Source organism: Globicephala melas, chromosome 6, assembly GCF_963455315.2.
Source record: "Globicephala melas chromosome 6, mGloMel1.2, whole genome shotgun sequence".
In the NCBI taxonomy this organism is placed as follows: Eukaryota; Metazoa; Chordata; class Mammalia; order Artiodactyla; family Delphinidae; genus Globicephala; species Globicephala melas.
The window spans coordinates 28,330,443-28,355,096 of NC_083319.1; the positions used below are offsets into that span (position 1 = coordinate 28,330,443).

Consider the following 24,654-nt stretch of genomic DNA (forward strand, 5'->3'; position numbering starts at 1 on the left):
AAATAGATTTACCCTTTTTGAATCTCCTTTAAAATAGAATTGTTGACAGCATGAGGAATTATGCTTCTCAAAGGCTCGTTACAGATTTGTACAGTATTCATGTATCTCTTCTAGCTGTACGTTTTTATGTATTCATGTCATAACTCTCATTTTGAAAATTAGCTATTAGCAAATACTTTTGTCCAGGAAATTGAATATCTATTTCAGGGTGAAACAAGAATGTGCAGTTATCTATAAACTTATTGTTACTAATAATCAAGTAAGTATGATACATTTGGTACTTAAAAAAATATCCCCTTGAGTTACAGATTGTTAGAATTGATAAAATTCATTGGATCTGTATTTTTTAAACAGGTATTGTGATAGCAGAGCCTCTTCTAGAATGACAGGAATCTTCGAGAGTGATAGAATGGCTTCCTTTTATCCTTGACTTTTATCTTGGAGGATTTCTTACATCTTTCTTTCTCCTTAAATTTGAGTATTAAAATGTTATGGTTTAAGTAGGAACGCAGTTTCAGGGGTCACTGAGTACCAGCCCACGGCCTTTCTGCAGGCCTTTAAGGGTCTAGTGGCAACTAAAGACAGTTTCACTGAGTTTGTGGGTCTGCAATATGGTTGGGGAATGCGAGGGGGTAGAATTTCAGGATTAGCATCAACGACCTTACAGGTAGAGAGCTCACTGGCAACTGGAGACCAGGAAAGAAACTGAGGCAGTCAAATTAACTTCAGCCTTAATAAAACTGATGGCTCAGCCTGGGAGAGATCACGGGGTGACTCCACGGGGCGACTCCCCTCCTTCCACCACGGCAGCCGTGTCCTGTCTTCAGTCACGGGTGCAATGAGCCTGTTCTAGCCTGGTTTTCTGACTGTCAGTAACTTCACTAGCCTTTTCCCTGAGTGGCTACTGATCCAGAGACATATACTCAGAGAGGCAATTAAAGAACAGACCTTTTCCAAGCAAGCGTGCTCTGGTGGGCTTACAGGTTTCATAGCTTCATTCTTCAGGACCCTCTACATCTCTCTGGAGATGAGATGCAGCAACACCTGTGATCCTTGCATTTGCATCAGCATCTCATGAAGAGGCCATTCGTTGAGCTTTACCGCCAACATGTTTACTACAATTCATATGTGATATAGTTAAATCCTGCCGTAAGTCCACCTCCTGCTTTTGTTAACGGCTAGTTATTTATTGAGATAAGACATCTAGAAACAGTTTTGTCAGGAGAGATGCTGATCGCTGTTGTCACAGATTTCAACTTCTATCTCACTTCTGGTGACTGTGGGGAAATTTGTCTAACAAAGAAGAACACACACACAAATTTATCTATTTATCTATCTACTTATTTATTTGTTTAAAATTTAGAGAAATAGCTGTCATAAAACCACTGGCTTTGGAAGACGAAAATTAGTTGCTGACTGCATATTTGCGGTGTATGAACTCTTTGGGTAGAACTGATAGGAAAAATGTGTTCAGAAGAAGAAGCAGAATTGTAGGAGGAATATAGTAGTGGGAAAGTGGGAACAGTTGTTGACAAGTTATTTCTTGAGAAACCTGGGGGCCAGCTCTAACTCTAGGGGGTGAGTCTGGGCAGGCCACTTGCTTTCGGGGGCCTTGGCTTCTCTATAAGATTGGGGTGTGGTGGAAGCGGGTCTCCAAAGCCACAGTGAACTCTTTCTATCAGCTGGGGGTTGGCCTTGCACAAGGTTGTCCTCTTCTGCCTTGTGGAGCCGACTTCTCTGCTCCAGTGAGAAACGGCGGCTGTGTGGTCCCCACTGGAGACCGTCCTCTCCTGGAGCAAGCAGGCTAGAGGGTTGGCTCCCACCCTTTGACAAAATCTCAGTCTCATGTGCTCACAGTGTTCTTGCGGAAGGAAAAAGACCAACCAACCCTTGGTTACTGCACAAACTAAGAGTTTCGGGTAGCAGTGTAAGCACGTGCAGTTTTTTTCCCTTACTACATTTCTGTAGACAGATTTCATGCTCTAGGAGGGTAGAAGGCAGTCATGGGATGTAGTTCCTCTTTTCCATTTGACTTCACTAAGTGGGAAAAAACCCTCCCACCTTGTCTTTCTAGCATGTCTGCCTCTTCCTCTTTCCTCCTTTCTTCTTTATATTTCTCATGCTCTTTGAAACTTACATGTGAAGTTCAAAAGGGCCAAATGTTTTGGTGAGGAAGGGGGTTGGGGGAGCAGCGCAGTAGGTGCTGATTGGGGTCGTCATTTCCCCCACGGCACCAGGCTTCCTGTGAACCTATATTTTTTCTTTTGCCAGCATCACTGAGTCTGTCTGACATTTCAGGTTTTGGTTTAGGGAAAAGTTAAAAGAATTCACGATCCCAGCTGTCACTTGGTGACCCTTTTGCCAGTAGCATATGGCACACTCTCGTTTCACTGAAGAAAGGAGTTACCCAGCCCTCGTTACTTTCTGCCTGCTTACTCTGCTTTATTTTTCTTCATTACTCCTATCACCCACTGCCTTAACAACACTGTTATTTGTCTGTTTTATACGTCCTTGCTAGAATAGAAGGTCCATGAGAGCAGGAACTTTGCCACTTTTGTTCACTGCTGAATCTCCAATGTCTGGAACAGCACCTGCACATATAGGCATTCAGTAAATATTTGCTGTGGCTAATGGCAGCCTTGCAGAGTTAAGGCTGCAGTTGTTTGTGGAATGAACAGGGGGTGAAGATTTTATTCACTATTTACCTTCCTAGGGAATCACACAATAGTCAAGCTTTACACTCTGCAGTACTTAGGTCTTGCAAGGCATGATTTGACTTGTGGACTATGTTATTATTGTCATAGAACACAAGTTTTTTGGGGGGAGGGAGATCAAATTATTGACATATAATTTACATACAGTTAAATTTCGCCTTTTTGCATGTACAGTTAGATGAGTTTTGATAAATGTATATAGTATATGTATAACCACTACCACAGTCATGGTGTATAATATTTCCATCACTCAATTTTCTTTGAGGTCTGTCCTCTCCCCCACCTCCTGGCAACCACTGATAGGATTTCTGTCCCCATTGTTTCACCTTTCCAGAAAGTCATACACATAGACTCATACGGTATGTAGTCTATTGTGTCTGGCTCTTTTCTCTTAGCATAAGGCTTTTGAGATTCACCCATGCTGTTGCATGTATTAGTGGTGTAGTCCTTTTTTATTGCTGAGTAGTACTCCATTTTAATTTATTCACTAATTGATGGACATTTGCATTGTTTCCAGTTTTGGCTATTCTATATAAGACTTCTATGGATGTTCCCATACAGGTCTTTGTGTGAACGTATGCTCTCATTTCTTTTGGGTAAATACCTGGGATGGGATGGCTGGGCTATAAGTCTGTGCATGACTTTACAAGAAACTACCAGAGTATTTTACGAAGGGCCTGTTCCATTTTTCTTTTCCACAAGCAATGTATGCGAGTGCCCGTTGCTCCACATACTAACACTTTTCAATTTTAAAAATTGCAGTAGTTCTAGTGGGTATGCAGTGGTATCTCATTGTGGTTTTAGTTTGCATTTCTCTACAACTAATGATCTTTGCTTATTTGAGAAGGTCATGGTTCAGCAGGCTGTGAGTATTAATAATTTTATTCTTAGGTATTAATAATTTTAGAATATCAGTGGCACTTGAAGTGAAAATTTTTTTTTTAAATTGGCCAAAGATTTGAACAGTGGCTTCCTCAAGGCCGTGCTGTACAAAAAAGGTTAGAGTATGGAACTATGTTGAATTTTGGCAAAGTGTGATCCACCTGGGTGACTGATGCAAAGACCTAGAGAGGGAGCGCCTCGGACTTGGCATGAAGGTGGGGAGAAAGCAGATTTCATGGTTCCTCTGGCCTTGGGAGGGCCTTAGCTAAACCTGTTAGTGGGAAGCCTAGCTAGATTGAGTTACACTTTCCCAGATGTCCCAGGAGTCACCTGGGAAGCTCAGCAGTCCTTGTGGCCGTCACAAGTGTGTGGTGAACATAGAGCCCCCTCCCTGGGGACAATTTGCCTGAATCAGTTAATCAGGCTTGAAAAACTGGTTATCACGGGCCCAGGAATGCCACCACCCTTCCATCCTGAATCCCTATTTCTCATGCCCATCTGTAGCTAATTAATTGAGCAAATATTCCCTGAGGACTTACTCTATGCCTGATACTGTCTTGCATGCTGGGGAAAACTGCTATGAAGAAAGAGGTCCTGTGGACTCAGAAAGTGGCAGAAACGATGCAAGCGAAAACAGAGGCTGCCCTGGGTGCACCTAGGAGGGGCTCCTAACTGAGTGTCGTCAGGACAGGATCCTAAAGTTGAGGAGGAGTTGGCCAGGCTGACAGTGCTGGGAGCAGCAGCTTCAGGACCGGGAGTGCACAGGAGTCCCCGTGGTAGGAGAGAGGGCCGTCCATTTGGAGCCGTGGGTAGTTTTGCGGGACCTGGTTTAGGAGGTGGGGAGTGGTGAGAAAGGAGGCTGGAGTCATCGGGGAGACCAGCTAAACCAAGGTGAGGACTGGACTTTATCCTCAGGGCGGTGGGGTGCTGGCAGAGGTTTTAAGTGGGCGAGTGGCATACCTGGAACTTGGGTTTAGTGGAATAACTTTGGTTGCTCTGTGATAAACGGATGGAGGGGGCAAGACCGGAGGCAGGGAACCCAGGGAAGTGGCTGTTTTGGTCACGCAGGAGCCAGAAGAGGGTGCCCTATTGACGGGCCGTGATTGTGAAGTAGGACCCTTTCCAGCCAGTAACTGGAAATGTGCATAAGGGCAGAAGCGAGCGTGCTACTAGCTTTGAAACATTGAGAAATCTAGTACATAGTACGGCCTTCTTTTTGGTTTTGGTTTGTTTGTTTGCTTCCTTGGAAAACTGATGTAGAAATGTCCCTTGGGCTTCAGTTACCTGAGCAGAGGAGTTCGGGCATTGCCAAACCCTCCTCTTTGGGCAAAATCGCTCCCAGCAGTGGTCACCATGTCCTGAGGTGGGAGGAGGGGATTATGCGGGAGGCCGAGGGCTGTGTCAAGGTGGGCAGGGGAAGTGGGGCGAGAAGCCTGCCTGTTGGTATCCAGCGAAGCCAGAGCAGGACCTTCTACTGCTGCTCCAGGCTACTTCTCGCTGACTTCTCTGCGTATCTCCTGGAGGGTCTCTGAGGCCGGAATCCATGTCTGGAGACCCAGAAACTCTGCTTTAGGAAAATATTCTCCAAAAAACCTCCTCCTGGCCGTTCTCTTCTCGTGAACATTCTATAGAGGCGTGTCTTCTTTTCCTCTGAGATTCTCCACTCAGATTGAGGGGATCCTGTGTCCTGGTTTGGGCCTGGGGGTCTCTAACACTAGGCCATTCTGATTTCATCCTTCCTACTTTGCCGGAAACCCACATTGGACTTGCTAGAAATAATGGAGTAGAAAAGATTGTTTAGACAGGATATCACCATTTCTCTGTTAGAGGGTACTGATAGACCAGAGAAAGAAAAGTGGGGAGAAGGGAACTCATTTCTTTGGCACTTACAGTGTGCCATGTACTTTGTTGGGGACTTACTTATATTGTCTCATTGAATCCATTGAATAGCATGCAAGGTAGGTGTTGTCACCCCCATTCTATAATGAGGAAATTGATGCTCAGAGAGCGTAAAGATTTGGCCAAGGGCACATAGTTGGGAAGCTGGACATAATTCCTGTCTAGGCTCTCTTTCTGCTAAGTTAATTTTCCTTTTTTAATTACAAACTTGTGTTTCAACCTCCTCATTGTTACCTTGGGGATCTGAAAAGATTCTTGTAGCTTCTAAATTAACTAAGTGATTCCTGGAGAGCAGCTTTTGCATGAGAAAAATCTAGCTAATTATTTATTTCTGTGTTTCTGGAATGCAAGCCCTGTCCTAGGCCACTTTCAAAATAATTTGGGATTGCAAGCACGCAGCTCACAATCGAATTCTGGCTCTCAGTGCTTGGAGGCCAGTTGCCATCTTTAAACAACAAATTGTGGATGGACACAGTGCTGATTTAACTCTTCTTTTTGGAGTGAGAATTTTTTTCGGGGGGGTGGCATCTGTGTCCATTTAGAGTTTTGCTGAGCAAACGATAAAGAAAAGAAATAGGGGAACTTCTCCGATGGCGCAGTGGTTAAGACTCCGCGCTCCCAATGCAGGGGGCCCAGGTTTAATCCCTGGTCAGGGAACTAGATCCCACAGGCATGCCACAACTAAGAGTTCACATGCCACAACTAGGGAGCCGGTGAGTTGCGACTAGGGAGCCTCCAAGCCGCAATGAAGGAGCCCGCCTGCTGCAACTAAGGAGCCCACGTGCCAAAACTAAAGAGCCCAAGAGCCACAACTAAGGAGCCCACCTGCTGCAACTAAGACCCAGTGCAACCGAATAAATAAATACATCAATAAATAAAAAGAAAAAAGAAGTAGGTCCTAAGACTTGACTATTTCAGAGGAATCCCTGATTCGTTGGCTTGTCAATGAATGAATTAAAATACATAATAGTAGAGTCAGTCCTTCTTCTCAGACACTGCAGACTCCTTCCATTCCCTCTTCTTTTGTAGAAGTTTTTAATCCAGGTTCTTGTGGGGTGGGGACCAAGACGGTAAAATCCTGCTATAGATCACCCTTTGCATTGAGGTCTGTTTGGACCCACAGACGTTTAGTGCAATACTTGGTTTTGTATGCACACGTGGTCACTACATTCTTAGCTGTTTTTGCTGTTTGTTCCTCAGGCCTAATATCCCACCTCTACTCCACCAGAGGCCACAATGATTAAATGAGCCATTTTAGAGGTAAAGCCGGTTTCTGATTTCTGCTAAGCGTTCATGACTGTGAAGTGGCATCAGGGCCTAGCTTTGACCTGTGCATCCCTCCCTTCTTCCAGTTTTCATTTTTCACCCTTTCCCCAACTTTAATTTTAGTATGACTACCTGGGATTATTCCAGTATTAAATGAATACCATTGTTGAGGGGGCAGCAGGGACACACAGAAGGTTGTATCCCCTGTTTATGAGAACCCCCCCACCCCAGGATGGCAAAACAGTCCTCCAAGGAGGCACCTGTGACACCTGACAAGGAGTAGGCGGGTCCTGTGTGCAGGTGCAGGTGTAGCAAGGCCAGAAGTGTGCATATGTCCGGACAATGGGAGCTTGTCAGTTTCACAGGTGATGCTCTCCATCTGCCTTGGCTGCCTTGTTTTTCTCAATGAGATATTGTTTTCTTTCCACACACACACAGCACTGGCGTGGTCCTCATCACCTGGGAGCCAGGTGTCCGTGGCCTTTCCTTGGTGTTTACGCACACCATCTAAGACATCATCACATCTAAGACACGCTGTGACTTTTTCCAGATTAGGAAACTGCTTTATCGATGGTGCCATTTATCGCCAGAAGGACTCAACTTTGGAACTAGATGAAAACGTAGTTTGCAGCAAATTTCAGGGAATAGCATAAGTCACTCCAGCTTCAAGGCAAAATTTATAAATGCTGCTGACATTTTCTGAGAGGGGAGGCATTTTCTTAGAGAAGGGAGGCAGGTCTCTGGGATTCCAATATGCCCTTTGCAATCTCAGGGTTTTGGCCACCTAAGGTTGCTCACGTAGGTCTGCCTTCATAAGTGCATTTTTCATTCCCAAATGATGACACCCGTGGAGCTCAATTGATTGGGATAATAATGGCTCACTTCCAGGCTACTGCCAGAAAGCCTGCAGAATCCCTGTTTACCAGAGACCCCAAGGCTAGATGTTGGGGACTCATGCCTTATGCAGAAGTAGTCATGAGGCAGAGCTGGGTTTGAGGGCTCAGGTGAGAGGGCTGGTGCAACAGCCCTCACTGGCGTATAGCTTTGCAGCAAAAACTGACGGCGCTCTCCTCTCTTGCTTTATCTTTCAGTTAATGACCAGCCACAGCGTCCCCACTGTGAGCTCCGGCCACTTCCTCCACGGGCTCCCGAGCCTTACGCAGGCTCTGTGGTGTCGGCTGAGGTAACATGGCTTGTTGGCCTCAGCTGAGGTTGCTGCTGTGGAAGAACCTCACTTTCAGAAGAAGACAAACAGTAAGCCTGGGTTTCTCTGGGGGTCCTCCCATGCTTTTCTTCCTGATTTTGAGTTGGGAGGGGAGGAGGGGGGAAAGGGAGTCTTCTTGGTTTTCTCAAAGTGATTGAATGAATCTGGCCCTGGTGGACACGGGACTGTGTGTAGGGTCCTGATCGAGCCCCGTCGCTTATCATAGGGGGCAGATTGGCAGCCAGGCAGGAATGATAGCTTTGGTTTGTGCTAGCACCCAGGCCTGAGTTCTGACCTCCGGAATCTGGCACAGAATTGCCCCTTTGCCATCTTCCTCTTAACTTTTGCTGCAGCCCTGGGGGCCACCTGGCTCTCCAAGAGCATCTTATGGTTTCTGGGCAGTGGAAATGAAGTGAGTTCGTGGCCCAGCTCTTAGAGATCAGAGGCTGGATCTGTTAGTGTCAGTGTGGACTCTTTCCTGTCAGCTTTGACTGCAAGCCTGGAGGAATATAAAACTGAGATTTGTTTTATGTCTGTGGAGGGTTCTAAGCCATTCACTTCTGGGTGGGACAGTGATCCTTTCAGTAATCCCGAGAAGGCCATCTTTAACTCTCAGGTGAATGGTGTTTTTCCGTGAGAAGATAAAGGCTATAAGGCCCGGTGATCTCTCTGAAGCTCCGACATCAGCTCTTGGCTTCTCCCTCTCTGAACACTCCTAGAGATCCCGTCCAGTCTCCTGGGTTTAGCCGCATCTCTCTGTAGTAGGCTTCTAAATGTCTGTTTCCTGCCCTGCCTTTTTTCCTGAATTCTAAACCTACATCCCCACTTGGCTGTCCTCACGAAGCTTAACATATCTGCAGCCGAAATGCTCATCTTTCTTAGACTCAAAGAGCTATGAGGGATCTTGGATATAACTTAATTCAGTGTTTCTGAAACTAGACTAATGCTTGGCCGGCCCTTCTTTAAAAGAACAAAAATGTCAAGGTCCTCCTTCGTTCACTAAATTTATTTTTTTATTATAATGTTACTTAAATATGAACGTATGTGAAACTAGATATAAACCCCTTATTCTTACAGGCCATATGACCCATACAAACTTAAAAATTAAATGCAAACAAAATTGCAAAGCCAGTACTGTTAATGTAGTAAGGCAGCTGACACTGTTTAGCTGAAGCCATATTATAGGTAACAATGTGACTATGGTAGTGAATGCTTATTCGTTTGAGTTTGGACAGTCTATATTACTAAGTGGTAATGATTCACTTTTCCAATCATTTTTTCCAGTGACCTTCATTTGATATCATTTGGCTTTCATTTGGTCCAATCTCATCATTCACAAGTTGCGTTTGCATCTGTGCCTTTCTTATCGGTCTGCTACAATTATATTGGTGCTAACACAGTCACAAACACAAATATAAACTTAGGCTTGAAATCTTGTGCCAGAACTTTGTTATAAAGTAGGCATTCAGAAAAATCCAGATATGTTTATTCACATTTGCTTAGATGACCATTGAAATGAAAACACAAAATTTTAAAATCCTGACATAGAACTCATATATAATCCCTCATGGACATGTGTGTATATGTGTGACTCTAGAGTCGGTTCTCTAAACCACTATGTCAGATTGCTCTTCAGTGGTATTATTGGTTTTTCTATCTTCAGTCTTGAAGTTTCTAACCTCTTTCTTGCCTTTGCCTCTGCCTCATATGGCTCTGCCCAGGTCCTGGTGTTCCAAAGACCTATACGTTCACCTCCTAATCTCATTTCTTAGCTACTGTGTGGTCCAGGTCCCCTGCCTCTTCTCCTCATGGTGGCAGCAGCCCATGTGATGGGCAACTGTCTCTGCTGTGCTGTGTCCATTAGCCGGTGAGTAGGGGAAAGAACTATATCATCTTAGTGATGCAAGGTCTCAAGGACAGTCCAACCCAAACCTGTCATTTTACAGATAAGAACACTGAGGCACAAAGCAGGGAAGGGATTTCCTCAAGGTCAACCAAGAATCAGGAGCACAGTGTCCTGGAACAGGATTTGGGATTGGGCCATCCAGGCGGGGCCAGTCTCTACTAGTCTTGCTGCTTCTTGCTCAATATTGCTTATCAGTTTAAAAAGCATTACAAGTAGAGATAGGCGGGCTTAGTCAAAGGCAATTTTTGGCCTTGCGACAGAGTTCTTCTTGAAAGAGTAAGAAGGAGACAGTATCCTGACACAAAAGGGCTTTTCTAGGTGTTACACCTACTGCCTGTTAGCTTGTCCTCCCTTCCTGATTTCGACAGGAAATTTATTTCGCCAAACCAGAAACAAAGGGTGGTTTATTTCAGGTTGCACATGCTTAGGTTGTCACAGCTGGAAAGATCTGACCTGCTTCTTGTACAGCTGATGGGATTGGGGTTTGGGGTAGGGGACAGGGGTCCATAGTGGGTGGGTCATGGAAGTAGCACCAGAACCAATTTCCTGGTGGCCCTACAGGCACAGGCCCTTTTTTTTAGCAGGCTTTGCCTTATCTGCATGAAAGATTTAATGCCCATGGATCTCAAGTGCTGGCTGTAGCTACTTCCCAATCCACCTGGCTTGGATCTCTAGATACATTGTTTTATAGACAGTGGAACCTGTTTAGGGTTTTGGTAACACTTTGTTAGCTCACATAGTCAGAACGAGCTCTGCCCAGTAGGCAGGGGAAGAAGTTAGCAGCTCCAAATAGTTCTTGCCCACAGTGTATGGAAAACCATTGCTTGATTTCCTCCTTCTGAGATCCTGGGTGTACACACTTGGCCCCAGAGCCTGGCACCGGGGATATGCTTAATAAGTATTTGCTGAACAGGGGTAAATGCATTAAATGGGCCATTAGTTTACAGGTCTCAAAGAGGCTCCCCTGCTATAGGGGCCTTGTGTGCAGGGAGATGGGAAGAAAGATGTAAAAGCTGGGTGCTGAACAATAAACCCTGAGCAACCTTCCTGAAAGGCGGCCGTTTGCCCTTTCACTCTGTGTCCTTGTTTGCTAATGAATCCTGGGGACCTCTCTCTTGTGCTCTCATTATGCAGACTTATGGGGACCATCAGCCAGGGGTAGATTTCAGCTGTTCCTGTTGAGCAAAGAATACATTGAAATTGAGTTGCATAAGTTGGGTGCAAAGCTCAGTTTGGGTCCAGAGTAACGGTTAACTTGTGTGGGTGGCAGTCACTGAGCACAAACAGGGCTTGGGACAGGAAGGGCGAGGGGCTTCAGAGTTCTCCGGGTCCTCATCTGGTTTTAGGCCGAGCCAGAGGCCAAGGTCCCCATGGAACAGATGGGACAGATTACGGCCATATGCCTCTCCTTTTTGCCTTTGCCATTAATTTTCTCATTTAGATCTGTTTAGCTGTGTGTCTGGGAAAACAGATAATTCTAATTTCTGCATATATCAATATTAAGAGTATCAATATTTGGGGATTGTTTAATGACAAGGAATAAGCTATCAAATAAATAAAAATTAAGACTCCTCATTTAAGAGCCACTAGAGAATTTTATAGCATAGACACAAACTTTCTGCACCTCCTCCCGGCTTCCAATTTCACCTGATACATTTCTTTCCTGTCCTTAGTCCTGGCCTGGCATTGCTGGTTCAAATCCAGATAAGAATTCTAATTATTATCTAATTCTAACTCAATTCTAATTCCAGCTTGGCCACTATATGTCTCAATGGCTCAGGGAAACTCATTTTTCCTGAGTTTTAGTTTCCACTTCTTTGGAATGAGGAAAGTTAGAACAAATAGCCATTTATTGTTTCCTTTGGATAGATATTTATTGAACATCTACTGCACGTAAGATAGTGTGCTGGGTATACAGGCAGGATCCCTGCCCTCATAGAGCTTACAGTTCAGTGAGGGAAGCAGATATGAAGCACATTATCACATAAGTAGAAATCTCATAACAAACTGTGATACGTGCTATGAAGGAAAAAAACCAAACTGTCCTACTATGTTAGGTACTACCAGGCTGAGGATAGGGAGTTAATTTAGAATAGAAGGTCATGACATTTAAGCTGAGAGCCTTGAAGTTCGAGCAGCAGTTAGCCAGGGGAAAATCGGGAGCTCAGCCGTCAGGCCACTGGATTCCAGGCAGAGAGACAGAGGGTGGCCATGGGCCTAACGCACGTCCTGGAGTCAAAGAACAGGAAAGCCAGTGGCACTGAAGGAAGACTGGCTGGGGGTGAGTTGGGAGTCAGCAGGGGCAGATCATGCAGCCATGGAGCTGAGCAAGGGCAGCTGAATTTTATTTTATGTGCAGAAGGAGTCCCTGAGGTAGATAGGTCATGATGACGAGGGTCAGATGGTGTGGTCCTTGGCACTGAGGGGACTTGAAGGACGATAGCCCAAGGAGACAATTATAATCATTACTTACGTACATACATACATACATACATACATACCATTTTGTGCTGTTTTCCTCTTTCATTTAACATCATTTGGCATATATGTTGCCATGTTTCCAAATAATTTACATATTTATAATAATGATTCTTGATGTGTAGGCTGTGTTTTGTACTTTTGAAAGTACTTTTGTATCCGTTATCTTCTTGATTTTCACAGCAATTCTGAGAGGTATGCATTACAATTTCTGTTGCACAGGTGAAGAAAGTGTTATAAGTTAGTAAATTAGTAAGAGGAGGGGTTGGATCTTTTGGGCCCAAATCTGCCATGGGATAATGCCACTGACATTCCTGGTAGCGTTACAGTAATCCATCAATGCAGTTTTTATTTTGTAAGTTCACACCCTATTGCCAACATTCAGATGTTTCCCGTGTTTGCTGTTATACATAAACTACTATAAAGACTTTATACATATAGCCTTTTCTTATTTTTAGATTATTTCCTTAGGCCAAAATCTCAGAAGTACGATTCCTAGGTCGAAGGAAATGGCCCTTGACATATACGATCAGATGTCCTTCCGAAGGATCAAACCAATTTAAAAATCCACCATCACCACATGAGGCTTTACAGTTCTGGGAGGGCAGGTGTGGTTTTCAGATTTCTTTTTCCCTCCAGCATTTCTCTGATTTGATCTTTAAGATTTCACTTTAATTTTTCCAGACTTAATTGAGGTATATATCGATAAGTATTTTTCATCGTGATGCTGATATAGCCTGGAGTGTGCTATTGCTTTGATGAACATCCTGTTAACTGGGAAAATTCATTGTCTCCCATTTTACTTTTTTAACCTCTCAGAATAGTCTCTCATATTTTTATCTGTTTCTTTTCCCCATTGAATCGTATTACCTTATCAAGTTCTAAAAGTGGCCTAGCACTATTTTAATGTCCCAAGGACATTGGGTAATGTCTAGAGATATTGTTTGGCAGTTACAGTCCTGGGCCAGGGGTGGTTGGTACTGTTGGTTCTGGCGGGCGGAGGCCAGGGATGGGGGAAACATTCTTCCATTCACAGGAGGGCTCCTTACAACGCTTATTTGGCCCCAAATGTCAATAGTGCTGTTGAGAGAAACCCTGCTCTAGAAACACTCGCTCGCATTATCCCCATGTTGTTGCTGAGGAATAACGAGGTGGAAAGTCCCCAGAGCAGCTCAGTGTAGCAATTTACTGAAACATCAGAATTTTTGTTTTAATACCCAACCTAAAAGAAGGCTTCTGAGTTTCTAACTTTGGTAAGAAGCATCTTTTGAACACGGTGTTCCTCTCCATCTCCTCTGCCTCGTGGTGGGGGCAGGTGTGGAGGGAAGTGGGTAGGTAGCATCAGACTAAGATTTAGAAGAGTTTTCTAGTTTTCTATAGGAGTGTGTAGCAGTAAAGCATCAGTCTTATTTCCAAGCTATTGGGTTGGCCAAAAAGTTCGTTTGGGTTTTCCATCTGGTATGGAAGACCCAAACGAACTTTTTGGCCAACCCAAATATTTATGAGGGCCTATTCTGAAGGAAAAATGCTAAGCTTAGAGATGGGGGAGAAATCTGATTTTGACAATGAGTGGAGCCAGAATGGCATTCCTGGCAGAAGTCAAATTGGGTTTCTAGAGGGAGGCTATTAGAAAAAGAAGTACCTAGAACAGCCCCCTGAGTTTGGAAGGCAAATTCTATGTTCAATGACAGAAATAATTTTAGAGGTTCAGAGTAAAAGTGCACGGAGAGAATTGTGTGTCACGAGCTCTCTGGTTTGAGTGCTGGCTCTTGGAGACGGTCTCTTCATTCATTCATACATGTTAGTATCTCAGCTCAGCATGGCTTATAAAGATCAAGATCTAGATACTCTGGTAATGGGGCAGGGGGTAAGGAGACTGGGTGCATAGTGGCTAAGAACACACCCTTGAATTGGACTGGCTTTGAATTCTGGCTCTGCCGTTTACCAGGCTTGTATCTTTGGGCAATTTATTTACTCTTTCAGCCTCAGTTCCCTCATCTGTGAACTGGGTATTATAATAGTGCTAATGGGGTTATTTGAAGATTAAATGAGTTCATCTATGTTAAGCACTTAGAACACTGATACATGGTAAGACCTATTTAAGTGTTAGCTGTCATTATGGTTGTCAGTCTTTTCCTTACCTCTTTCCCTAATCTGCTTACACCCACTGGCTTCAGTTGCTAAAAATGAGTTGCAAGATTTTCTTCGTACTCTTTGCTGTCAGTGCCATGGGAAAGATCCATTCATTTTTTTTTTCAATCAATCAGCGTATTTTGAGCATCTGCTCCCCTATTGGATCCTAGATGTGGGGCTACAGAGATGTCCAGGAACATAAACTTTGATTCATTGGGTCAGATCAGTGCCCAGGAGGGCTGGTGAGTGCCAGACTCCTCTTAAGTGGCCATCTTGTAAGGTATATATCTCAAACATGGCTCTGTGAGAGGCAGGATGATGGGTGCAAAAGCACGTCGGGGTCAGTAGATCTGGGTTCAAACGCTGGCGCACTCTTTTACCAGGCTATGTATGGCTCATAACCTGCCCCAATCTTACTTTCTTCACTATCTAACGATACCAGCTACCTCACAAAGTTCTTGTGAAAATATTAGAGATGAGTTATATAAATCCCTGGTACACAGTAGGTGCTCAGGATTGGCTGTAACTATCATAAGCTTTTGGGCCATGAGCTCATTTTACCTCTGTGGAACCTGTTGGTATTTTTTGACTGTGCCACCTAGTGGGGTCATTTCCTACCTGCGCCACATGAGTTGGACAAAACTAGCTGCTAATCTCAACCCTGCCACTGACTTTCTCTGTGACTTACCCTTCCTTGAGCTTTAGCCTTGCCGCATATAAAATACAGACAATAATGGTTCCTACATCTCAGGGTTGTTTGCAGGCTTAAATGAAATAATCCATATATAATGTGCCTGCTACACACTTGACTCTAAAAAAGTAAATGTTAGCTACTGTTTATCGCAAAAGTATACATAGTAGCTTCAGAGCTTCAAGGTTGATGGCTACCTTACTCATACTCTTCATTTAATTTTGGTTTTGTTGGGTTTTTTTTTTTTTTACTTCATTATTCTTTTCTGAATTTATTCACAGTTAAACTGTTTTTTGGAAGTTTTACTCCCGTCTGTTAATATTTGTGAGTGATTTTATTTAGCTGTAAGCTTGGAATGCATACAATTTTGTGTTCCACTTTTTTCACTTAATATTATATGGTTAATAGTGTCTGTGTTTCATAAACCTTGCTGTAGTGACTGCATAATGTATTGTTGAGTAGATGTGACATATTTAATCATTTCTCTATTGCTGTGCAATTAAGTTGTTTCCAATATTTTGCAATTATAGTGTTTGAGTGAATGAGTAACAGTGTATATAGCTTTTTGATATTTTAAACTTAGTTCTGTGGGATGAATTTCTAGGAATATTGTTTGGTCAAGGGGAATAAACATATCTTTTGAATACATATGGCCAAGTTGCTTTCCCAAAGGGCTCAACTGACTTACATTTCCATCTTTATTATTTTGTAAACTTCAGTTCATTCTCTCACTCAACACACATTCTTAAAGCCCTTATCCTGCGGCAGGCTCAGTGAGAAGAAAGGGACACTGGAGGAGGAGCCCCTGCTATGCCCAGTGCTGGTAGAGGCTCAGGATACTTGGGGAGCCCAAGGAGGGACTTGCAGCTCAGCTGGTAGAGGAGGCTGAATGTCATTTGAAAGCTTGGAGATTTCACTGTGTGTTGCCTCTTTGGGATTATTTACAGAAATATTTAGCAAGACCAGCCCCATCTTTGGTCTCGGAGACCCCATTGACAGCATGCTTTCTTCCAAAGGACCCATTTGTCTTTTTTTTCCTGGTGTGCTATCTAGAGCAAACTGTTCTTCATAGTTATGTGGTAACAGTGTTTTTTTGTTTGTTTGTTTGTTCTACTAGAGAAGTAATACATGCTCATTATGGAAAATTTAGAAAACACAGAAAGATGTTTAAAAAAATCACCCATGTTCTTATCATCCAAGGACATCCACTGTCCCCATCCATGTATTTCCTTCTAAAAAGAAGATTTAAAAAAGAGTTTAATGTGGAACCATATCAAAGTTCTTTGGAATGTAAAATACCAGAAATCCAACGACAAATAATAAACAAAAGCTAAAACCAATCTGAAGCAGAAAGGTTAAATTAATTATGATCTATTCACAGCGTGGAGTATCAAGTGGCCATTAAAATCCATATTTTAAGAGAGTATTTTGTCATGGAAAACACTCCCAGTATGATGTTCAATGAAAAAGCAAAATACAAAATTATATATGCTGTATAATCTCAATTTTGTAGAGAAAAATTTATTATTTATGTATGAATAGGAAAAAAAGACAAAAAATATTAATGGAGAACCATTGTTAGCTTAATTTACTAGGGATTATCTCCAGGAAGTAGGATTAATGGTGATTTATGTTTATTTTTTTCTACTTTTCTGTATATATATTTTTAATTTCAAAATTTCCACAATAAAAATATATGGACTTGGGGATCAAAAAAAATTCTGTTTAAATAAAAGGAGGGATTTCATATCAGTGTTCTCTTGGCTCTGAAGCCAACAGTTGTAGTTACTCTCAACCACAAGGGCCCGTGACTATTCTGGGCTCTTTGGTCTTCATCCTAATTAGAACATCTGAGTCCAGAACTGAAAGGAATGAAAGAGGTGAGGCTTCAGGCCGTGGAACTAGTTGTCCAAACACCACAGGTTCAGTTAGATTATGTCTCATGATTTCCATCCTGTTCCTGTGCTTATTTATCCCCTGATAACTCACTGAGGCAGGTTTTTCCTTTAGAGAAACCCCATTGCTTTAACTGGTGGATCACAGTTACATATGTTTAATGATCTTCTAACCCACTGGAGAAGGTGGTGACCAGATCTTGATGGATGGGGAAGGACTTTGCACTCTTCCCAGATCTTTCCAGTCCTGGGGGCACACAGGTCACTATGGAACTGCATGTGAATTTCCATTGTCCTTTGGAGCCCTATTCTCAGCCCTGCAGGGGGCAACTCTGTGTGTTCCTTTAGAGCCAAGGTGCTGTGTATTTAGCACAGCAGGTTGCCCTGGCCCTCTTCTTTTCACAAATGGTCATAACGTACCTGACACTATGCTAAGGCTGGAGATGCAAAGATGACTTGATCCAGTGCTCGCCTTCAGGGTACTCATATTGTAGTGAGGAAGCCAGTGATAAAAACATGATTTCAGGGGCTCAGGGAAACTGTTATGGGAGGAGGATGCATGGGTTACTCTGGGAGCACAGCCGAAGGGCTTCCAGCTCAGCCTGAGATTTTAGTAAAGGAAATTGTGCCTGGTGGAATCTTGAAGGATGAGTGGAAGTGAGCCAGATGAAGCAGGGTGGGAAGCATCTTCCCTTTCGTAGGGAAAACACAGAGGTATGGAATAGTAAGTTATAAGGTGAGAACTGCAAACAATTCAGTATTATCAAAGCTTAGAGAGTGGTAAGAGAGGCTGGAGAAGTTGATCAATTGTTTATTTATTTGTTTATTTATTTTTATGGCTGCGTTGGGTCTTTGTTGCTGGGCGCGGGCTTTCTCCAGTTGTGGCGAGCGGGGGCTGCTGTTCGTTGCGGTGCACGGGCTTCTCATTGCGGTGGCTTCTCTTGTTGTGGAGCACGGGCTCCAGGTGCACGGGCTTCAGTAGTTGTGGGCTTCAGTAGTTGTGGCTCATGGGCTCTAGAGCACAGGCTCAGTAGTTGTGGTGCATGGGCTTAGTTGCTCTGCGGCATGTGGGATCTTCCCGGACCAGGGCTCGAACCCATGCCCCCTGCATTGGCAGGTGGGTTCTTAACCACTGTGCCACCAGGGAAACTCTGATCAATTGTTTAATTAACTTTTTTTGTGGATTTCCCAAAGCTCAATAGCATTAGGCTTCCATGTTGTTTTGTTTGTTTAATTCACAGTGCTCTGTTTTATTTCCCACTCAGTGTCAGCTGTTGCTGGAAGTGGCCTGGCCTCTGTTTATCTTCCTGATCCTGATCTCCGTGCGGCTGAGCTACCCACCCTATGAACAACATGAATGTGAGTATATGAGCATCCCACCTGAGACTTACTGCTGGCAAGTGGAATCCAGGCAATGGGCATGGGCTAAATGTGACCTCTCCCAAGATGCTATCTTTAGGAAACAGTGCAAATGGCTTGGAACAGGAAAGCTAGGCTTCCGATTGTTTGATAAGGCATGAGCTCAGGAAACCATTTTCAGTCCTAGTAGATAGTGATAATAGTAATTATAATAATAGCCAACATCTGTTTCATGCATTTTCAATCATGAAAGTAAAATAACCTTACTGATAGCTCAGAAAGGGGTAATTAAAAAAGCCCGCCTGCGCGTCTGGAGCCTGTGCTCCGCAACAAGAGAGGCCGCGATAGTGAGAGGCCCACACACCATGATGAAGAGTGGAGTGGCCCCCGCTCGCCGCAACTAGAGAAAGCCCTCGCACAGAAACGAAGACCCAACACAGCCAAAAATAAATAATAAAAAAAAAAGCCCCCTAAGGCAATACCTTAATACCACTATCATCTGGTACCTGCCGGGCTTTTTCATATGCATTATGTCTTTATCACACAGTTGCAAATCATGGAACATTACAATTTTAAGTAGCATTTGTGTAGACCATCTCAGATTGACTAATATTATTTCATTTGATTCTTATAACAACCTTGTATAATGGACTTTATAATTGCTATCATTTGCTTTAATTTCTTGATAAGTAAATTGGGGCTCAGAGAAGTGCAGGGAATTGCCCGAGGTCACATATGTATCAAGTGACAGTGATGAAATAAAGCTCAGGTCATCTGACTCCCAATCATGTGTTTGGATGACGGCCTTTTCAGTGAGCATAGAGAATACAGTAGTGGCTGAGAACACAAGCTCTAGGTGTCAGGTTACCTAGGTTTGAATCCCGGCTTCAACACAGGTATGTCACCTTGGGGCAAATGGCTTAGCTTCTCTGTACCTGGGTTTCCTCATCTCTATAAAAAGGGAATAATAAGACCTACCCCATATGGTTGTTGTGTTATCCCACAGTCACGGTCTTTCTCTCCTGGCTGGGCTTGCTGGATGGATTAATACTGCAAAAATGTCCCGGTCTAAAAGATCAGCATTTGTGGGGGAAGTTTGGCTGGGACCTCTTTTCCACGGCTCCAGTGACTTTTCCTGTCATTAACCAGCTCTACCCACATCCCACCAGCCCTATAGGTGCGTAGGATACAGTTCTTCAGGGAAGAGGTAGGGCCGGGGTCACCTTTGAAAGGTGTTCTCGGTCTGGTTCCGTGTCTCTCAGGGCACGTAGTGACAGTTATTTACCTGCTAATTTGCTAGTACACATTATACATATTCAAGTTTTAAAAAACCCCGCGAAACCTCAAAACATTCTACCAGATGTGATTTTCTGATTTCACCAAAAAGAAAAAGAGCTTACAATGAAATAATACACACTCAGTTTGTGGGCCTGGAAGGTAACACTGCTTTCTTGTTTGGAACCTCAAAGATCGATGAACAAGTGTGTGTTGGATTTTGTATAAGCATTACCCTAAGCCCCACTGAAGTATACATTTTAGGGAAAACTCAGCTTTTTCATCTGATAAGCTATTCTTTCTCAGGAATTATCACAAGCAGACGAGACAGTGTAAGGGAAATAGTGCAGGCCTTGGTATCAGACAGACGGGTTTGTTTCGATCCTGGCTCTGCCACTTGCTGAGGTTGTGATCTTGTGCAAGTTGTTGAATTTTGACCCAAATCTCTCTGAATCCAGACCATCAATTCTCAGAAATGTTGTGAAATTCCTATGCCTATGGAAGATAGATAAGACTATCTATGTACTTACTGCAACCTTACTTCCTGTTCTCACCACCTTCTAGGGACCTAGCTGGAAGGGCAGAGAGTTAAGGTGAGGCTTACAGAGGTGTCTTGTCTCTAGGAACAAAGGATTGGTATATAATTCTTCCCCATAAATCTTTCCCAGTTTGACCCAGACCCATCAAGGTCCTAATCACTTCCCTGGGTCATGAGACTCCATTAAGCTACTTGATTGTCATCCTGTGCACCAATGCCAAGTCCTTACCCTGCTTTTATTTGCAAATCAGGTGGGACACGACACATGAGGAAGGGTCTTTGCTTCACTCACCAAGGTTTAGACTGAAGCACGTTGTTGGTGTGCTGGACCAACATCACCCTGCCTTTGGTGCCAGTATTTCCTGGAGGTTAAAGGGGAGAATCCCTTGGTCCTTTGAGTATTTGGTTGGTTTACATAAATCTCCCCTGAATGAGGAGCAGCTGACTTAGGCAAGGGACCTTGTTTGGTTTTCCTTGAACTATTAACAGGGAGATAAGGGGATTACAGAGTAAACGTTCAACAGGCCAGAGTCCCTGCAGAGGGTGGCCACAGGGTCCAGATCTTGGTTCATCCTTGCTTTGGATGTTGCCTCTCTGGTTGGAATGTGGATAGAATAAAAAGATAGAAGGACCCCAATATTGAAATGCAAAGTGTAGCAAGTCCTGGCTGTGGGTGAACTTCTGGGGAGACTCTGTTAGTCCATTTGCATGAAAATAGTAAGCTGAATAAAACTGGGTTTCTGCCTGGGGGAGGGGGGGACTGTGTGATGGAAGGAGTGTTCCTGGCTGGGCGAGAGCTAAGGAAGTACTGTTGTAGGCTGGCCACCACAGCGCCTCAGTACCCCTAACGGGCCCATCCACTGAGCCTTAATCTCTGCCAGGCACTTTGCGGCATGCTTTGCTTGTAAAAACTCACTACAGCTCTGAGAAATCGATTGTACTGTTACCACCATTTTATAGATGAGGGAACTGAGGGTTAAGGGGTCCGTGACTTGGCCAAAGTCACTGCTTAGCAAGTTGCAGAGACTGGATGTGAATCCCAGTTGGTTTGACCCTAAAGCCTGAGAAGCTATACGGCTCTCCACTACTCAGAGCCATGGCTCTTAATGGTTGTTAACTCTTCTGGGGTCACAGATAACCCTGAGAATAGGATGAGCGTGGAGCCTCAGCCTTTCTGTCACAGGAATCCACACGTGCTTGGTCTCAGGTTAAGAGCCCCTGGTTCCAGGGCACATTTATCTTGATCCCCGTAAACAGCCCCATGGCCTTTGACGCAGCACACCAGCCCCTGTAGACGCAGTCCTGCTGTCTGTAAGACGGTCCTCCGTAATGAAGGGAAGGGGACAGAGAGGGGATGGCCTGTTGGATGGGGCTCGGTGCTCTGATGGGAGGAGAAGCAGCAACAGCAACTAGCATAGCTTCAGAGATGGCATCTGACCCCAAGTCAGCACGTTCATTAGGTGCCTTTGAGGAGCTTGGGAGCTAGTGGAGAAGGTGAACAGAGGTCACAGAGGACAGAACCAGGGGGACTGAGGAAAGCTAGCAGATAAAGGAGGCCACAGGTGGAAGGGAAGGAGCATGACTGGGATCACAGGAATGTGGGTTCTACCCCCGGTCCTGCCCACTGACTCCCTGAGTGTTCATCATCCACTTTATCTTGCTGTGGTTTCCTCCTTCAAGTGTGAAGGAATTGGATTAGGTCCTCGCCAGGGCCCCTCTGTGTCTCTGAAAGGCGAGGTGAGTGGTAGAAGATGAAGGAATGAGGAGCCAGCACTTGCTGCCCTCCAGGCACCTTCTGTATATGGTCACTTCCCCAAGGCTGCTGTCATGAATCCCACTCAACAGACTATAGCAAGTAGATTAAGAACCGCTATCTGATGCCACATTTCCAGCTCAGGGTCAGATTAGTCCAGGGTGGCAGGTCTCAGGGATGTGGGGAATGGGACAGACAGATTTGGGATGGAGCAATGTTTGGTGGAACCAAAAGAGATAAAGGTTCCTATCAAGTCCCAAATCCTTCAAAGATTTAATGTTTCTCCTTCTGTTTTTCTTCTCCTCTATTTCAACAGGCCACTTTCCAAACAAAGCCATGCCCTCTGCAGGAACACTTCCTTGGGTTCAGGGGATTATCTGTAATGCCAATAACCCCTGTTTCCGTTATCCGACTCCTGGTGAGGCTCCCGGGGTTGTTGGAAACTTTAACAAGTCCATGTAAGTACCGGATCAGGTTTTCATTCCCAAACTTGTCAGTTAATACTTTTCCTTTCCCTTCTCAACCTCCGGGGAATTTTGAATGGTTGGGTTTGAGTGAAGCTTCTTTTGTGACGGTTTGGGTGATAAAGTCCAAAGAATGAGACCAGAGAAAGCCGCCACCAGGATTTAAGACTGTGTGACCTCACTTTGGTGCATTTTAGGAGTAACGTTATGTGGGTGAAAGTCCTGTGGTTGGGGGGCTTTTCCTCCAAAAACTGGTTGGTAAGTAGAGAAGGGAGATATAGCACATCAGCTTCATCCGTTAATGAGCAAACACTCAGTAAGCAAACACTTATTGTGTGTGGGAAACGGCTGGTCCAGGAGCTGGGGATACAGAGCTGTGCAGAGGGAGGGGCCTGTCCTCAAGGAGCTCACAGCCAAGGCTGGGAGAGTTTGGTCCTCTCTGCTCTCAGATCACCTCTCTGCCTCCATTGCTGCCCTGTCACACTGCATCGGTCTTTCATCTGCAAGCTTTTCTCAGCCCTGGGTGTGAGCTCCCTGAGGGCCAGGATACTGCTCTCTTCACTTTTGTATTCCTGGCTCCTGGCTTCAACAACAGACATTAGGGCTGAGTAAGTGTTTCCCAAATGAGCTGTTGAAGATTCTTGGAAGGCACAGAACCATGGCATGAGTTAGAAAGGACTAAGAACTGCAGGAGATGTAGCAGGACAGTTTAGAGGAAGCTGCCGCCAGGCAGTCAGGGCCACGTTATAATGTTCATGGACCTTAGGCTTTGTGGCTTTCATGAACCCCTTCTTCCTTGCAACAATATTAAAAATTTTATTTTATAACTGTGTTGGTATAAAGATGAGTATGATCCAGGCTGGATTCATTATCATATGCATTCATTCTGAATTTCTGAAATTTTTTTTTGCTGATTTTAAAAGAAATTTAAACATTTTGTGGACCCATAAGAGTATCCTGGGCCCTAGGCACTGTGTCTGCTGTGTCTTTTGGATAAGTTGGTCCTGGGGACCTGTGTGCATGTGTGTGTGTGTGAGAGAGAGAGAGAGAGCTTCCTGGAGAGGCGGCAACATGGGCTGGCCCTTGATGGCTGGTAAGATTTGGTTGTATGGACACATGAGGACGAGCATTTGGGGCAGGGTTGCTGGTTGGGTGGCTGTGAGCATAGGGTCTCAGTGAAGTTGGAGGAGGGGGCAGCAGGAGTGGGTCAGGGTCGGCCCACGGAGGACCCTGCAGCCAGGCTGGGTCTTCCTGGCAGGTACTTTGTTCAAGCTGGAGAGACAGCTGGCCTAACCAGGGCTTTTCTACTTTTCTTGCACCGCCTGCAGTGTGTCTCGCCTGTTCTCAGATGCTCGGCGACTTCTTTTGTACAGCCACAGAGACACCAGCATGAAGAACATACGCCAAGTTCTAAGGACATTATACCAGATCGAGCGTTCCAGCTCAGGTAAGCAAAAGCCTTCTGTGGATTGGTTCGTAATTGGAAGTTAACCTGCACCAGGGAGAGACAGCAGCCCAGGCGGCCTGGCGCTTGTTCCTTTTAGCTCTTCCCTACGGGGTTTTCCTCCTCAGTGGCTGGGCTGTAAGGCCTCTCTGCAGGATGTATTTGAGAAGAAACTAGGGACTCAGTGAGTGTGCTGGCCTCTTCTGGGGACACAGAAGAAAACCTCCCAGAGAGGAATGGCACCAGCCCGGCGTTAGGACTGTTAGGGGGGCGACAGGTTGCTGCCAACCTCATTTTTTTGGAGTTGGCCATATGGTTGCCATGAATAAGAAGATTTACAGACGGGATACTTCCGTGCATATAAGAGCAGTTAAAGTTGCAACTTGATTTGGAGAAGTGAAAGTTAAGCATTCATTTCTAAAAGGAAAGTGCAATTCATCTTCCCCCAGGTCATTTGATTTAGTCTGGTGGGTACTTGAACTCTGAGCTTTAAAAAGTGACACCTTTATCTCCGATCCGGGGTGTACCCCGGGCAGTTTACTGCATGCCATCTAGGAAGCGGCCGAGAGCAGGCAGCTTGCTGGCTGAGGCACTGGTTGCAGAAGTCACCACGGAGCAGCCTCCCGGGCCGTGGCCTACCACGGGGGGCAGGGGGCGGTGGGAGCAGACCCCTGGGTGCAGGCCGTGATGACCTGCGTGGTCTGTAGAGACTTTAAAAGCAGTAACGAAGCTGACTGAGAGTCAGTCTGCTTT

At 44.7% G+C, this 24,654-nt stretch overlaps 1 protein-coding gene across 3 annotated transcripts in view; it reads left to right on the forward strand.

The window, feature by feature from the left end:
- Nucleotides 1-24,654, forward strand: part of ABCA1 (ATP binding cassette subfamily A member 1) — a 136,964-nt gene that overhangs the window by 13,362 nt on the left and 98,948 nt on the right. For all 3 annotated transcript variants that reach the window (XM_030859138.2, XM_030859136.3, XM_030859139.3), the window contains exons 2-5: nucleotides 7,853-8,015; nucleotides 18,334-18,427; nucleotides 22,310-22,451; nucleotides 23,786-23,904. In XM_030859138.2, the coding sequence (XP_030714998.1) occupies nucleotides 7,950-8,015; nucleotides 18,334-18,427; nucleotides 22,310-22,451; nucleotides 23,786-23,904 (421 nt within the window). In that variant the 5' untranslated portion in view covers nucleotides 7,853-7,949. The remainder of the gene's footprint in view (nucleotides 1-7,852; nucleotides 8,016-18,333; nucleotides 18,428-22,309; nucleotides 22,452-23,785; nucleotides 23,905-24,654) is intronic.